Raw genomic sequence first — 16,198 nt, 5'->3', positions numbered from 1 at the left:
AAATGTGAGAATAGTCACCGTTAACTGAGAGGCCGAATAGCTCCTCCCCTCCAGAGTAGGTAACATATTTTCTCCACAGCTCATTGAACTGGGCCTGGAAGCTCTGCAGTCTGTCGCTGGCTTCATCTGGGGTCAACCCTCCACTCCAGGGCCACTTGATGAACAAAAAGCATGTGGATTACAGGAATCTATCAACTATTGAGCAAAATGTCTGAATGAAAAAATATAACTGTATTCTACCTTTTGTCATAATCTGAGTAGTATGTCTGGACAGAGTTCTGGAAGGTCTCTACCCCTGACAGTAGGTCTGCCTTCATGGCAGGTTGAATCTTCACCAGGGTGTTTTGGGTTTCCATCACCTTTTGATGGACATTGTTTTGGTTTCAGATACAGAGCACAGCTCAAACAGAGATGGAAGAGGAAGTGAGACATCTCACTTGCTCCTTTTTTCTGATTAATTTACAGTTAATGAACGAAGCCGACCAGATCAAGCTGCTAAAGCATTGGTGCCTATGGGAGAGCCAGCCCTTAAAGGTCCAATGCAGCTGTTTATATCTCAATATCAAATCCTTCTGTAGCTCAGTTGGTAGAGCATGGCGCTTGTAACGCCAGGGTAGTGGGTTTGATTCCCGGGACCACCCATACGTAGAATGTATGCACACATGACTGTAAGTCGCTTTGGATAAAAGCGTCTGCTAAATGGCATATATTATTATTATTATTATTAAATCATTTCTGGGTAACAATGAAATACCTTACTGTGATTTTTTTTCAATGAAAATGGTCAAGCTGGCAGAGAGGTTTGGAACTCTTTATTTTTACTAATTTATTGACTGGTCACCAGACAGGCCAAAAATCCATCCCACTAAAAGAGGTGGGCATTTCAGGCGATCTTTTCAAACAGCTCTCTCACTAAAACGGCATTATCATAATTCTCACAATTCCACAGTATTATTCCAACCGCATGTTGTGTAAATATACATATAAAACACAGGAAAATCGTGTTTTTGAATGCACTGGGCCTTAAAGCAGACAGGAACCGTGACATAAATATAAATGGTAAACGGTCTTCATTTATCCACCATCTTTGACTCTTGAGAGAGCAAGAAGGGCATGTTGGTCACATACTTAGTGGTTTGCTGCCCTCTACTGCCACATGTACAGAATATATGTCTTGGTTGGCTGCAACAACCACCACAGTCGATGTGACGTGAGTCTTAAACTTAATCAAATTCCAAATTCCTGTTCTTATATTTTGCCTCAGTGGGTTACAAGGTGATTGACAAGTCATGCAGAGCTCAAGAGAATGTTTGGCATCAGAAACTCCACACAGGACAAGTGAATAGAGGAACAATAAAAATGTCAGGTGAGAAAATGTGACTTGAAATACATGACATTTTCCACCCACCATTGCATTGAGGTTCCTCCAGGCGTACGTCAGCCCGTCCACCTTCTCTGCGTTCCCGTCGCTGAAGATCAACTCGTGGCGGTTGAGCAGGGCGAACGACTCCTCCACGGGGCCGATGGTGGCGTCTATCCGGATCTCTGCCTCTCTGACCTCTCGGAGAGAGGCCATGGCTCCCCTAACGTCCTCCAGGTCTTCGACAGGCCTCTGGAGCCTCTTGGTCAGGCCGTCCACAAGGAGTAGATGTCGGCCATGTCGGCTGAGGCCTGGCTGTTCAGCGCAGCCCAAAGGCCCGTTTCCAGGCACGGCACTCCTGGGTCAGGGAGAGCTTAAGGTGTTCTGTGTGGAACAGGACTGAGCCCACAGTGCAGGAGGCTGGCAAACTGTCAATCTGAGCTTCCATTTTCTGCATGAGGTGAGCAAGTAACACATCAAACAGATCAAAATCTAATGACAATCATCCAATATGTAAAATAATGAGTGAATGTCACTAACAGAGTAGGAGGAAATCTGAGTGCTGAACGCTGGGAGGGATGGACTGGTCTCCAGGAAGGTTTTCACTTCTTCCTCTGGGTCCTGGGGAGAACAATACGAGTCATTTTATAGATCCGAATGGTCAAATATGATCAAATCACATCAAATCATTGTATACAGTACATCAATTCATCGACATAGTGTCTTTCTCTCTTTCATTCTTGGCTTAGTACATCCTGGCTCTGGTAAAACTTGAATACTAATGGATCATTCAAAGATGATGCCACCAGCATTCTTTATGTATTGCTAACATTTCCAGCCAAGCAGACCTGATTCCACAGGGTGGAGAAGTGATGGAACTCCTGCAGTACATCCCCCCGGCCTCGGTCCTGAGGGAGGACACGATGGAACCCAGCTGGATGACGGCCTTGGTGACGTCCTTGTGCTCGGCCAGCTGCCGGTCCAGGGGCTTGAGGACCAGCTGTTTGGTCAGGGGGCCGTCGTCCCCAGCGTCCCTGACTGCAGCCTGCTCTGCCTGGGGAGGGGCACAGGGAAAGACCCCAATTTGGATCACTTCTTACATTCAATTTCTAAACAATATTTAAGGTAGGAATAATTATAAGAAAGAAACATGATAGTAATACCATTCAGGAATCTTTAGTTTATTAATTTGATTGATTTATTCCACCTTTATTTAACCAGATAAGTCAATTGAGAACCAATTCTCATTTACAATATGACCTGGCCAACAGTGAACAGGACAACACACAATACCACTAAAAATAAATAAAACACACTATATGGAGAAAAGGTACAAATTCATCAAATATAGAACAATAAGAAATATTCACAGTGGATTAGAGCAGAAAAGTCCAAGGCAACACAGCAGACGTAATAAGCAGCAGATACATCGACCAGATAGCAAGCCTACCTGAAGCTGCTTGTGATGTAGATGGGAAAATGTCCATAGTGGGATGTCTGTAGCCATAGACAGCACAATGCTCACAACTTTGTTGACAGTACTCTGTGAGACACAAGCAAGGGACAAAGACAGAGGACAATGCCACCATACTATAATAATAATAATAATATATGCCATTTAGCTGACGCTTTATCCAAAGCGACTTACAGTCATGTGTGCATACATTCTACGTAATGGTCCCGAATCGAACCCACTACCCTGGCGTTAAGAGCGCCATGCTCTACCAACTGAGCCACAGAAGGACCACTATGTGATTTATCAGTGGAAAATAATTGAATATTGAAGAGATAGCAATAAACACACTAATGTGTATATTCATAACATAAAATAGACTTAAATATATATATTTTCCATTAATCTTTTCTATCCAATTTGCCAATAAACTTTGACTTTGGACTATTTCTTTAAATGTGTCAAGGAGTACCTGGATGTCCTCTAGACTGGGCTTGAGGACGATGTTCGGAATGGCCAGCTGAATAGAGGCCTCGAAGAGAGGAACCTGGACCTGTGGTCGACTCAGGTACGAGGGACGACTGGTACTTGGAACTCGCCACATGAAGCCTTCGCCTCAGAGAATCAAGGGATGACCTTGTAGCTATGAAAATGTAAATGATTATAGGAAAACATACGTCAGTTTGGTACTCAGTCAAAAGCAACTAACTATTATTGCCAATGTGTATTGTTTTCATTGAATTATTGCATTTGAATTAATGTCTTGGTTTGATTAAAACAGAGTTGATCCCAACCCCGATGTCCTCACATAGGTAAAAGAACAATTGTAAATCTCACCTTTGACCAGGGCCTCTGTGTTCCTCTGGCACAGCTGAGCCATCAAGTTGTAAAAAGCAACAGGCTAGACACAACTGGCAGCGTGTCTTCTGTTTCGCATCCGGGTGCAGACACTGGAGAGACCCCTGAATCAAAGAACATTGAGGCGTTACACAAAGGCTCTATCATTGTTGACAGGTGTAGTTGTGCATTTACTGCTAATGTAACAGAGGTGGTTTCTTGAACCACACTTGTGTGAAAAGTAACTTTGTCCTGAGACCTGAAAACTTGCGCTGTTCCCCGAGTCAGTCACACTAACCCACCTTTAGGTTGACTACTTCTGCTGGCGTCATCCTCTTTTTCAGCTCGTCAGTCATCTCGTACATAGACATTTCCACTTGTTTACTTTGGCTGCAGTGAAATCAAGATAAACAGCTGAAGTGAAACTGAGCAAACGTTTCAAACAATGATACCCTGATGATTTGATCAATGATGCGGTTCTTGGTAATGGTAATAGAGAGACGATTACTCTGAAAACACCAATCCTTTATTTTCCTTTGTCTGTTGGTCACTTTTTGCAAGTCCATATCAAACCATGTAATGACACTAAGATTTCACATATTGGACTAACCAAACATAGGCATAATTGACCTTTCTGTATAATTTGTAGAGCTCAGTCAACACTCACATGCTCAGTGCCTTCCCAGCAGACCTCACAGTATCCTCAGCTTGGCTATGAAAGTTTTGGGATGAAACGGGCATATCCTCGGGCAGCACCAGCAGGGCAGTGGACGACATGGCCTGTAGGATTCTCTCGATGCGACACTCCAGTGTATCCATGGCAACCTTTGCAACTTGCTCCAGTTCTTGCAGTACTCCATATACATTCTATGACTACAAGAAAAGGACAGTCTGTTTGGTTAAGTCTGAATATTACTGGAAAGAACACAATCCCAGATTCAATGCTTAAATCCAGCTCCCTGCAGTAACACACCTGATTCAGATATTTAACCCAAACATAATCCTCCTTATGGGTTATGATTAGCTGAATCAGGTGTATTACCACAGGGTTGGAACTAACGCCTGCACACATAGTGTACAACCGTCTCCAGGACTGGAATAGGAGAACCCTGTCGAATTTTACCAGTAACTACAGTAAACTACTCTCACATCTGTCAGTGTTGAGTGATGTCCAGGGAGAGTAGTGAGCCCTGGGGAGAGAGAGTTCTCCACGTGTCTGATGAAGGGCTGCATCAGGGGGAAGAGGATGGGAGGGATCCTGGATAAGACTGCTTCAAAGTCCTGCAGCATTTCCTTGTAGCCTGGGACAAAGGGATTTCACTATTAAAACATCCTCTATGATACCATGTGCATTTTGCTTCAACTGTTGTAAAAAATAGACATGTATTGTACATTAGACCCATAGTCAACACCTGGTCACCAAACCTGGTCCTGGGAGACACAGGGTGTTTTGGTTTAGTTCAACACTTACTGATTACTGAAACACTTGATTCAATCAATAATATCTCACCTGTTTTGCTGGGCCTTCAGCCGACTCTTTGGCACACATATTCAGGATCACAGTTGGGACTGCGATGCCAAGCTTATGCATGCACTTAGCCTCATGCAGAACCTCCAGGACCAAGGAGTCAGATTAACATATATCTTCTGGGCAAGCAAGAATCACAATATTGAAGGGTGAGTTAACAGAGTGAAATCGGAGAGTGTAGGCCTAGCGGTTAAGAGCGTTGGGCCAATAACGGAAAGGTTGCAGGTTCGAATCCACGAGCCAACTATGTGAAAAATCTGCAGATGTGTCCTTGAGCAAGGCACTTAACCCTAATTGCTCCTGTAAGTCGCTAAGAATAAGAGCGTCTGCTAAATGACAAAAATGTTAATGTAAATCTCAAATTTGCACAACACACACTTATATAATGTTAACATTATGAAAAATAATGCAAGGTGTTGCTTAGTTCTATAGCTTTGGCCTCTAAGGAAAAGGCCATTATCTGAATATAATGTCGATATTAGCGGCACTTTGGAATGGGCATAACCTTTGTTTCTGGGTCTCTGATGAGCAGCGATGCATTCAGGCCGTGACGGCCCATCTCCACGGCTTGGCTCCAGCCTCTGTGGTACAGGAGCTCGAACTCAAGGAGAACGGCCCATCTTGTTATAGCTTCTGATCACCTTCCTCTCTCAGGGTCTGCCAGACAAAAAGAGAAGCATGAGTCTCTGTAACAATATCTACACTAGCATACTGCTCAGAATGAAGCAATGTACTGGGCATGCATTCTAAATATAATGAGAGTATAAATGAAACCATATTTTTCTTTGGGGACCATACAAATTAGGTACTGTAGATATCACATTTCACATTTCATATCACATCTACCTCATTTAGGGTTACATATCAAACAAAACAATTGAGGAAATGTTGTTGAAATTGTAAAGACTACCTTTAGAATGTCCATTTGTTTTTCAGGATAGACATAGGTAACTCAATCTTTCGGAATAGTTGCCGCACCACATAATCTTCCCCCTGCAACCTGCCAGAGAGAGAAGCGTTTAAAAAACCTATGAAGACCAAAAGCCTCTTGACATTCTGTATGTGCTGTCCATGTTCTTCACACTGTATGTTTAGTATGCCTTACATTTATGAAAAGGGACAAATGCATTATATCAGGGCTCTCCAACCCTATTCCTGAAGAGCTACCCTCCTGTAGGTTTTCACTCCAACCCTGTTCCTGAAGAGCTACCCTCCTGTAGGTTTTCACTCCAACCCTGTTCCTGAAGAGCTGAAGTAGCACCAACCCTGTTCCTGAAGAGCTACCCTCCAGTAGGTTTTCACTCCAACCCTGTTCCTGAAGAGCTACCCTCCTGTAGGTTTTCACTCCAACCCTGTTCCTGAAGAGCTAACCCTCCTGTAGGTGTTCCTGAAGAACTACCAACCCTGTTCCTGAAGAGCTACCCTCCTGTAGGTTTTCACTCCAACCCTGTTCCTGAAGAACTACCCTCCTGTAGGTTTTCACTCCAACCCTGTTCCTGAAGAGCTACCCTCCTCCTGTAGGTTTTCACTCAACCCTGTTCCTGAAGAGCTACCCTCCAGTAGGTTTTCACTCCAACCCTGTTCCTGAAGAGCTACCCCTCCTGTAGGTTTCAGGTTCCTGAAGAGCTACCCTCCTGTAGGTTTTCACTCCAACCCTGTTCCTGAAGAGCTACCCTCCTGTAGGTTTTCACTCCAACCCTGTTCCTGAAGAACTACCCCCTGTAGGTTTTCACTCCAACCCTGTTCCTGAAGAGCTACCCTCCTGTAGGTTTTCACTCCAACCCTGTTCCTGAAGAACTACCCCCCTGTAGGTTTTCACTCCAACCCTGTTCCTGAAGAGCTACCCTCCTGTAGGTTTTCACTCCAACCCGGGTTGTTTCTAACCGGATTCATCTCATCAACCAGCTAATTATTATAATCAGATGTGAAAAATATACTGGACGGTTGCTCTCCAGGAACAGGGTTGTAGAGCCCTGCTTTAGATCCTCTTTCATACAGGCGTTGACATTAACACCATAGTCACCCCACATCAAATTTAACTGAGGAAGTGCTGCATAGCTCTGTGGCCAGCCAGCAAATGTGTGAAATGTGACTGAGTACATTATACTATAACAAAACAGTGAATGTGTAAGTTGAATGCTGGAACAAAAACACATAATTCATCATGCTTTATCATGAAATGCTACCAATTTGCTATGTGCAGCACATTTACGAAAAGTTGGACTACATGGACTCACAGGAGGCATGTTTCATGGAATGGGAGGGTTGTCCTTCTGCTTTTGATAGAGCTTCCTGACAAGCTCCAGGTCTCGGCTATAGCGCTGCAGTACTGCCATGTATTTGTCTGTGAGGTCCAGCTGCTTACCGACGCCATTCTCAAACTTGGAGAGGAGGTCAAGCATTCGCTCAGTCTAATGGTAGAGAAAGAATTCAGCGAGGTGAAAGGCGACGAATCATCATAGAAACATGCTTTACAATTCGAGATTAGTTGGTACCCTTAGATGTCATAGAGACTTTTGGATCAGTGAGAACTCACGGTTAGTGACTGCTCAAACCAGGCCACTAGCAATGACTGGAGAGACTGGAAGAGTCCTTGGATCTGGAACTTGAACTCTGTGTAGTCACTGTCAAACTGAGCAAAGAGCAGGATCTGTAGCACTCATACAATTCAGAGGCAATTCAATACAACGCTTTTGATCAACTTAAAACCCTCAGAGAAACCATTATATTACAATTTCATGGAGTTATGGCAGTTGTAATAGCCAGATTATCGTCTGTTTTTACAACCAGCACTTCATCATACATTTGATATTAAGGACTCAATCATGGACACTCTCACTCTGTTTTCTGACTGGCTGCTTGCGCTGCTATTATTTGTTGCCTCTATCTGTCCATTTGGCTATTCAGTAGTGCTATGCTACTTGTATTGTGGTCTGACACTTTGTTGTTTTCTCTTGTTCTGTTGTCTGCCCTTAACATTGTTTGTGCCATGGTGCTTGTTGCCACAGGACTCTCTTCATGTCGTGCGGCGATGCCTTTCTTGTCGTGATGTGCTTTGCTTCCACTGTCTGTCTGGTGATGTACAGTATCTGTACTGTTGCCAAGTGTCTTCCGTCTGTGTTTTATTTGTATCCCCACCCCCTGCCCCACAGGAGGCTTTATGTCTCTTGCCAGGCAATCATTGTAAATGCAATGTTTTTCTTAATTGACCTGCCTTGTAAAATATAGGTAAAATATATAAATAAAATAGCACCTCCAACTTGCGGTCAAGCACATTGTAGGTCTTGGACTTGGTGGTGGTCACAATGGTCTGATAGCGAACAAAGATCTTCTCGATCCTCCACTTTCATGTGTTGCAGAGATGCGAGGTCCTCCAAAATGGAGGCCATGTCTGCAATCTTCTCCAGTCGCTTGCAGAATGTGTCGAATTTGCCAAGATGTAATTCTCACTGCAGTGACACAGATGAAGTGTTTATTTGAGGTGCACTCAATTCGTTTTTGAACTATTTTATTGGTTTAAAAAAACAGTTTTTTACATGTAACCGAGAATAGGAAAAGAAAAGCATAGGTAATTGACCCGGGTCTAATTTCTCCAGCTCGTCTACTTTTGTTTTGTTTACCTGAACTCAAACTGCTTGTCGTTGAGGTTGTCCCGAAGCTTCTCTCGCACCCTCTGGAAGCACAGCTGATACTCCTGGTTGAGCTGTGTGCATTCTCTGATCCTCCTCAACATCTCATTTCTGAGAGGAGACATGACATAGACCTCCTTCAGTAACACGGTTCCATATGCTAACAAATAAGGCATAGAAATCCTTCCAGAGTGTGAATAATATAATTATACTATAATATTTATTTCGCAATAGTTGCTTGGCACAGTCATAGGTTTACTTTACTTAAGAACAATTTTAAACATAACCTCACATGCATCACCATAATTGTTGATTAGTTGGAAGCTAAAATGTAAAATTAACTGCTTTCATTTGAATGTCCTTGTCACGCCTTGGTCATTGTATTTTGTGTTTTCGTTATATATTTGGTCAGGCCAGGTGTGACATGGGTTTATGTTGTTGTATTTCGTATTGGGTTTTTTGTATTATTGGGATTGCGGCTGAGTAGGGGTGTTGTATGGGCTTGGCTGCCTGAGGCGGAGCGGGGTGACGTGAGAGAACTTGGGAAGGTTGAACACCAGACGGGCTGCGGCGTTCTGGATGAGTTGTAGGGGTTTAATGGCACAGGCAGGGAGCCCAGCCAACAGCGAGTTGCAGTAATCCAGACGGGAGATGACAAGTGCTTGGATTAAGACCTGTGCCGCTTCCTGTGTGAGGCAGGGTCGTGATGTTGGGATGAACCTACAGGAACGGGCCACCGCCTTGATGTTAGTTGAGAACGACAGGGTGTTGTCCAGGATCACGCCAAGGTTCTTAGCGCTCTGGGAGGAGGACACAATGGAGTTGTCAACCGTGATGGCGAGATCATGGAACGGGCAGTCCTTCCCCGGGAGGAAGAGCAGCTATTTTGTGGGTGATTCTCGTTCCTGATTGGGAACCGTATTTAGGTAGCCCGCTTTTGTATTTTGTGGGTGATTGTTCCTGTCTTGCCACTCCGTCTTGCCGATTCAGAGTCAGAGTGTTCTCGTTGTCTCTGATTGGGAACCGTATTTAGTAGTTTCACCAGATAGGCTGTAATAGGTTTCATGTTCCGTTTGTTGTTTTGTATTTTGTATCGTTATTTCATGTGTCGCTTGTCATTAAAGTCATGAGTAACCACTACGCTGCATTTCGGTCCGACTCTCTTTCTACAAACGAAGAACGCCGTTACAGTCCTCTAGAATAGACAAATGTACTTATGAATGAAGCAAAATTTTTCAGAGTAGATTTGTCCTGAAATATGAGCATAGTAGTGCAGTTTAGAGTCTGAGTTGGAAAGCAGGGCCACTTTCTGCAATAAGTTATTGGGTGACATATAATATTGCTTGCATACCATGACTGTGCTGAAAAATTGCCTGCATCCCTACTTCAATCTCAGAGGCTTACTTACTTTACGGAAATAGGTCGAAACGGTTTTATAGCTGCAGTTTGTTAGATTGCAAAATAAATCTATATTTTTTATTCAGGGTTTAATTTGTCACACATGGAGATTGATTAATATGAGGTATATTTATGTGTATAATGTGGTATAATTATGGCATACAGTATATATACAGTGGCAAGAAAAAGTATGTGAACCCTTTGGAATTTCCTGGATTTCTGCATAAATTGGTCATCAAATTTGATCTGATCTTCATCTAAGTCACAACAATAGACAAACACTGTGTGCTTAAACTAATAATACACCAATTATTGTATTTTTCTTGTCTATATTGAATACATCATTTAAACTTGCACAGTGTAGGTTGGAAAAAGTATGTGAACCCCTAGGCTAATGACTTCTCCAAAAGCTAATTGGAGTCAGGAGTCAGCTAACCTCAAGTCCAATCAATGAGACGAGATTGGAGATGTTGGTTAGAGCTGCCTTGCCCTAAAAAAAACTCACAAAATGTGAGTTTGCTATTCACAAGGAGCATTGCCTGATGTGAACCATCCCTGGAAGAAAAGAGATCTCAAAATACCTAAGATTAAGAATTGTTGACTTGCATAAAGCAGGAAATGGTTACAAAAGTATCTCTAAAAGCCTTGATGTTGATTAGTCTACCGTAAGGCAAATTGTCTATAAATGGTTCAGCCCTGTTGCTACTCTCCCTAGGAGTGGCTGTCTTGCAAAGATGACTGCAAGAACACAGCGCAGAATACTCAATGAGGATAAGAAGAATCCTATAGTTTCAGCTAAAGAGTTACAGAAATCTCTGGGACATGCTAACGTCTCTGTTGACGAGTCTACGATACGTAAAACACGAAACAAGAATGGTGTTCATGGGAGGACACCACGGAAGAAGCCACTGCTGTCCAAAAAACCCCATTGCTGCACATCTGAGGTTTGCAAAAGAGTACCTGGATGTTCCACAGCGCTACTGGCAAAATATTCTGTGGACAGATGAAACTACAGTTGAGTTGTTTGGAAGGAAGATACAACCCTATGTGTGGAGAAAAAAAGTGCACAGCACACCAACATCAAAACTTAATTCACTGTAAAGTATAGTGGAGGGAGCATCATGGTTTGGGGCTGCTTTGCTGCTGACATCCCAAGAATATTTCTGAACTGACATGGTTTTGTAAAGACGGATGGTCCAAAATTCCCCCTGACCGTTGTACAGGTCTGATCTGCTCCGACAGAAAATGTTCGGTTGAGGTTATTGCTGCAAAAGGGAGGGTCAACCAGTTATTAAATCCAAGGGTTCACATACATTTTCCACCCTGCACTGTGAATGTTTACACAGTGTGTTCAATAAAGACATAAAAACGTATAATTGTTTGTGTGTTATTAGTTTAAGCAGACTGTGTTTGTCTATTGTTGTGACTTAGATGAAGATCAGATCAACTTTTATGACAAATCTATGCAGAAATCCAGGTAATTCCAAAGGTTTCACATACAGTTTTCTTGCCACTGTGTGTGTCTATATATATATATATATACAGTTGAAGTCGGAAGTTTACATACACCTTGGCCAAATACATTTAAATTCAGTTTTTCACAATTCCTGACATTTAATCCTAGTAAAGATTCCCCGTCTTAGGTCAGTTAAGATCACCACTTTATTGTAAGAATGTGAAATGTTAGAATAATAGTAGAGAGAATGATTTATTTCAGATTTAATTTGTTTCATCACATTCCCAGTGGGTCAGCTGTTTACATGCACTCAATTAGTATTTGTTAGCATTGCCTTTACATTGATTAACTTGGGTCAAACGTTTTGGGTAGCCTTCTACAAGCTTCCCACAATAAGTTGGGTGAATTTTGGCCCATTCCTCCTGACAGATTGAGGTCAGGGCTTTGTGATGGCCACTCCAATACCTTGACTTTGTTGTCCTTAAGCCATTTTTCCACAACTTTGGAAGCATGCTTGGGGTCATTGTCCATTTGGAAGACCCATTTGCGACCAAGCTTTAACTTTCTAACTGATATCTTGAGATGTTGCTTCAATATATCCACATACTTTTCTTTCCTCGTGATGCCATCTATTTTGTGAAGTGCACCAGTCCCTCCTGCAGCAAAGCACCCCCACAACATGATGCTGCCACCCCCATGCTTCACAGTTGGGATGGTGTTCTTCGGCTTGCAAGGTTATGTCGATATAGGACTCATTTTACTGTGGATATAGACATTTGTGTACCTGTTTCCTCCAGCATCTTCACAAGGTCCTTTGCTGTTGTTCTGGGATTGATTTGCACTTTCGCATCAAAGTACGTTCATCTCTAGGACACAGAACGCGTCTCCTTCCTGAGCAGTGTGACGGCTGCGTGGTCCCATGGTGTTCATACTTGCGTACTATTGTTTGTACAGATGAAATTGGTAACTTCAGGCATTTGGAAATTGCTCCCAAGGATGAACCAGACTTGTGGGGTCTTGGATGATTTCTTTTAATTGTCCCATGATGTCATGCAAAGAGGCACTGAGATTGAAGGTAGGCCTTGAAATACATCCACAGGTACACCTCAAATGAAAAATCATGTCAATTAGCCTATCAGAAGCTTCTAAAGCCATGACATCATTTTCTGGAATTTTCCAAGCTGTTTAAAGGCACAGTCAACTTGGTAAACTTCTGACCCACTGGAATTGTGATACAGTGAAATATAAGTGTTATAATCTGTCTGTAAACAATTGTTGGGAAAATTATTTGTGTCATGCACAAAGTAGATGTCCTAACCGACATGCCCAAACTATAGTTTGTTAACAAGAGATTTCTGGAGTGGTTGAAATGCAAGTTTTAATGACTCCAACCTAAGTGTATGTGAACTTCTGACTTTATATATATAACACACACACACACACACACACACACACACACACACACACACACACACACACACACACACACACACACACACACACACACACACACACACACACACACACACACACACACACACACAGTACCAGTCAAGGGTTTGGACACACCTACTTATTCAGGGGTTTTTCTTTATTTTTACTATTTTCTATAACACTGTTTCACGGGTCACTACTAATGTAAACTTTTTAAAAATAAAAATGTGTTTTTTTGGGGCAGAAATGCCTTCTCAAACACGGAAAAAGTGAGCAACCTTTCTGGAGGACTGAGTTTTGAAATCAGTGGAATTCGAGTATGATAGCTAAGGAGATGGAGAAAACACCTGTCTCTGGATTATGTCTTCAAACAATCATGGCATCCGACAGGAGACGCGTTCAACCATGAATGATGTATAAGATAGTCTAGCTAGATACATTTTCAGATATTACACGTTTCTCATTTTGACAGAAAGAGTTATTTGCTTGGTTAGCTATAGTTTATCACGTTTATCAACTTCCAAAGCCACATTTCTTCCCCATTGTTCCTCAACTGTAGTGTATGATATACCATTTTGTAGCGTTGCGTCTCTACTTTTATCCAATGTAAAAAACACAATTTCATATTTTGCTACATAAGACTGATTTGAAACCGTCAGTCACACACATATGGAATCATGTCGTAATCAAAAAGAGTTAAACAAATCAGAATAGATTTTAGATTTTAGATTCTTCAAATTCGCCACCCTTTGCCTTGATGACAGCCTTGCACACTCTTGGCATTCTCTCAGCCAGATTCATGAGGAATGCTTTTCCGACAGTCTTGAAGGAGTTTCCACATATGCTGAGCACTTGTTGGCTGATTTTCCTTCCCTCTGCAGTCCAACTCATCCCAAACCATCTCAATTGGGTTGAGGTCGGGTGATTGTGGAGGCCAGGTCATCTGGTGCAGCACTCAAATAGCCCTCAAAAAGACCTTGGTCAAATAGCCCTAACACAGCCTGGAGGTGTGTTGGGTCATTGTCCTGTTGAAAAACAAATTATAGTCCCACTAAGCGTAAACCACATGGGATGGTATATCACTGCAGAATGCTGTGGTAGCCATGCTGGTTACGCGTGCCTTGAATTCTAAATAAATCACTCACTGTGTCACCAGCAAAGCACTCCCACACCATCACACATCCACCTCCAGGCTGTGTACGGGCTATTTGAACATGAAGGAGAGTGATGGAGTGCTGCATCAGATGACCTGGTCTCCACAATGGCCTCTAAGTGACCCCAATATATATATACAATATATATACATACACACACAGTGCATTTCAGACACCTTCACTTTTTCCACATTTTGTTACGTTACAGCCTTTTGTAAAATGCATTAAATTACATTTTTCCTAATTTATCTACACACAATACTGCACAATGACAAAACGAGAACAGGTTTTTAGAAATGTCTGCAAATGTATAAAAAAAAACAGAAATACCTTATTTACATACTGTAAGTGTTCAGACCCTTTGCTATGAGACTCGAAATTGAGATCAGGTGCATCCTGTTTCCATTAAGGCACACACCTGTCTATATAAGGTTCCACAGTTGACAATGCATGTCAGAACATAAACCAAGCCATAAGGTCGAAGGAATTGTCCGTAGAGCTCAGAGACAGGATTGTGTCGAGGCACAGATCTGGGGAAGTGTACCAAAAATGTCTGCAGCATTGAAGGTCCACAAGAACACAGTGGCCTTCAGTGGCCTTCAGCGTTTTTAAATGGAAGTCTGGAACCACCAAGACTCTTCCTAGAGCTGGCCGCCCAGCCAAACTGAGCAAGCGGGGAGAAGGGCCTTGGTCAGAGAGGTGACCAAGAACCCGATGGTCACTCTGACAGAGCTCCAGAGTTCCTCTGTGGAGATGGGAGAACCTTCCAGAATGACAACCATCTCTGCAGAACTCCACCAATCAGGCCTTTATGGTAGAGTGGCAAGACGGAAGCCACTCCTCAGTAAAAGGTAAATGACAGCCTGCTTGGAGTTTGCCAAAAGGCACCCAAAGGATTCCAGATTCTCTGGTCTGATGAAACCAGGTTTGCACTATTTTTCCTGAACGTCAAAAGTCACGTCTGGAGGAAACCTGACACCATCCCTATGGTAAATCATGGTGGTGGCAGCATCATGCTGTGGGGATGTTTCTCAGCGGTAGGGACTGGGAGACCAGTCGGGATTGAGGGAAAGATGAACAGAGAAAAGAACAGAGAGATCCTTGATGAAACCTGCTCCAGAGCTCTCAGGACCTCAGACGGGGGTGACGGTTCAACTTCCAACAGGACAAGGACCCTAAGCACACAGCTAAGACAATGCAGGAGTGGCTTTGGGACAGTCTCTGAATGTCCTTGAGTGACCCAGCCAGAGCCCGGACTTGAACCCGATCTTACATCTCTGAAGAGACCTGAAAATAGCTGTGCAGCAACGCTCCCCATCCAACCTGACAGAGCTTGAGAGGATCTGCCGAGAAGAAACTCACCAAATACAAAGGAGGAGATCTGCATGGAGGAATGGGCCAAAATACCAGCAACAGTGTGTGAAAACCTTGTGAAGACTTACAGAAAACGTTTGACCTCTGTCATTGCCAACAAAGGGTATATAACAAAGTATTGATATAAACTTTTGTTATTGACCAAATACTTATTTTCCACCATCATTTGCAAATAAATTCATAAAAAAATCCTACAATGTGATTTTCTGGATTTTTTTTTTCTCATTTTGTCTGTCATAGTTGAAGTGTACCTATGATGAAAATTACAGGCCTCTCTCATCTTTTTAAGTGGGAGAACTTGCACAATTGGTGGCTGACTAAATACTCCCCCCCCCACTGTAGATATATATAAATTGTATAACAAGGGGAATTGTTTTATGTTAAGAATGCAACATGTCATAAATATAACAATACAGGTTTAAAACATTAATAATGTCCACTCGTGTTTCTGTAGCAACCAGGCAGGAACACTACTAAGGACATGTAATACATGTTAACTTCAGCAGACCAGAAAAATTGCAGAGCATCATTGATTTTGTACCAGGGAGGATGAAAGCCAGCTGTCTGGCTCATTT

General features: G+C 42.7%; 1 protein-coding gene and 2 long non-coding RNA genes across 3 annotated transcripts in view; all 3 read right to left on the bottom strand.

Moving 5' to 3' along the window:
• Positions 1 to 16,198, bottom strand: part of LOC118382633 (dynein axonemal heavy chain 5) — a 150,217-nt gene that overhangs the window by 120,196 nt on the left and 13,823 nt on the right. Inside the window, 20 exon segments of the mRNA XM_052518232.1 lie at positions 19 to 143; positions 241 to 359; positions 1,409 to 1,696; positions 1,698 to 1,811; positions 1,901 to 1,981; positions 2,209 to 2,268; positions 2,316 to 2,414; positions 2,811 to 2,903; positions 3,286 to 3,422; positions 3,651 to 3,684; positions 3,953 to 4,040; positions 4,318 to 4,517; positions 4,800 to 4,951; positions 5,076 to 5,081; positions 5,820 to 5,835; positions 7,476 to 7,589; positions 7,715 to 7,810; positions 8,432 to 8,521; positions 8,612 to 8,627; positions 8,799 to 8,918. Coding sequence (XP_052374192.1) covers positions 19 to 143; positions 241 to 359; positions 1,409 to 1,696; positions 1,698 to 1,811; positions 1,901 to 1,981; positions 2,209 to 2,268; positions 2,316 to 2,414; positions 2,811 to 2,903; positions 3,286 to 3,422; positions 3,651 to 3,684; positions 3,953 to 4,040; positions 4,318 to 4,517; positions 4,800 to 4,951; positions 5,076 to 5,081; positions 5,820 to 5,835; positions 7,476 to 7,589; positions 7,715 to 7,810; positions 8,432 to 8,521; positions 8,612 to 8,627; positions 8,799 to 8,918 — 2,048 coding nt within the window.
• LOC127919926 (uncharacterized) lies at positions 2,261 to 3,382 on the bottom strand. The gene is made up of 3 exons (XR_008104551.1): positions 3,286 to 3,382; positions 2,811 to 2,903; positions 2,261 to 2,414 (listed from the first exon to the last, which is right to left on the bottom strand). It is a non-coding gene; the product is annotated as an uncharacterized LOC127919926 (long non-coding RNA).
• On the bottom strand, positions 7,440 to 8,445 carry LOC127919933 (uncharacterized). Its single transcript, XR_008104557.1, has 3 exons — positions 8,432 to 8,445; positions 7,715 to 7,810; positions 7,440 to 7,589 (listed from the first exon to the last, which is right to left on the bottom strand). It is a non-coding gene; the product is annotated as an uncharacterized LOC127919933 (long non-coding RNA).

This window comes from Oncorhynchus keta, chromosome 4 (genome assembly GCF_023373465.1).
Source record: "Oncorhynchus keta strain PuntledgeMale-10-30-2019 chromosome 4, Oket_V2, whole genome shotgun sequence".
Lineage (NCBI taxonomy): Eukaryota > Metazoa > Chordata > Actinopteri > Salmoniformes > Salmonidae > Oncorhynchus > Oncorhynchus keta.
This window is presented reverse-complemented; position numbering and strand designations above follow the sequence as displayed.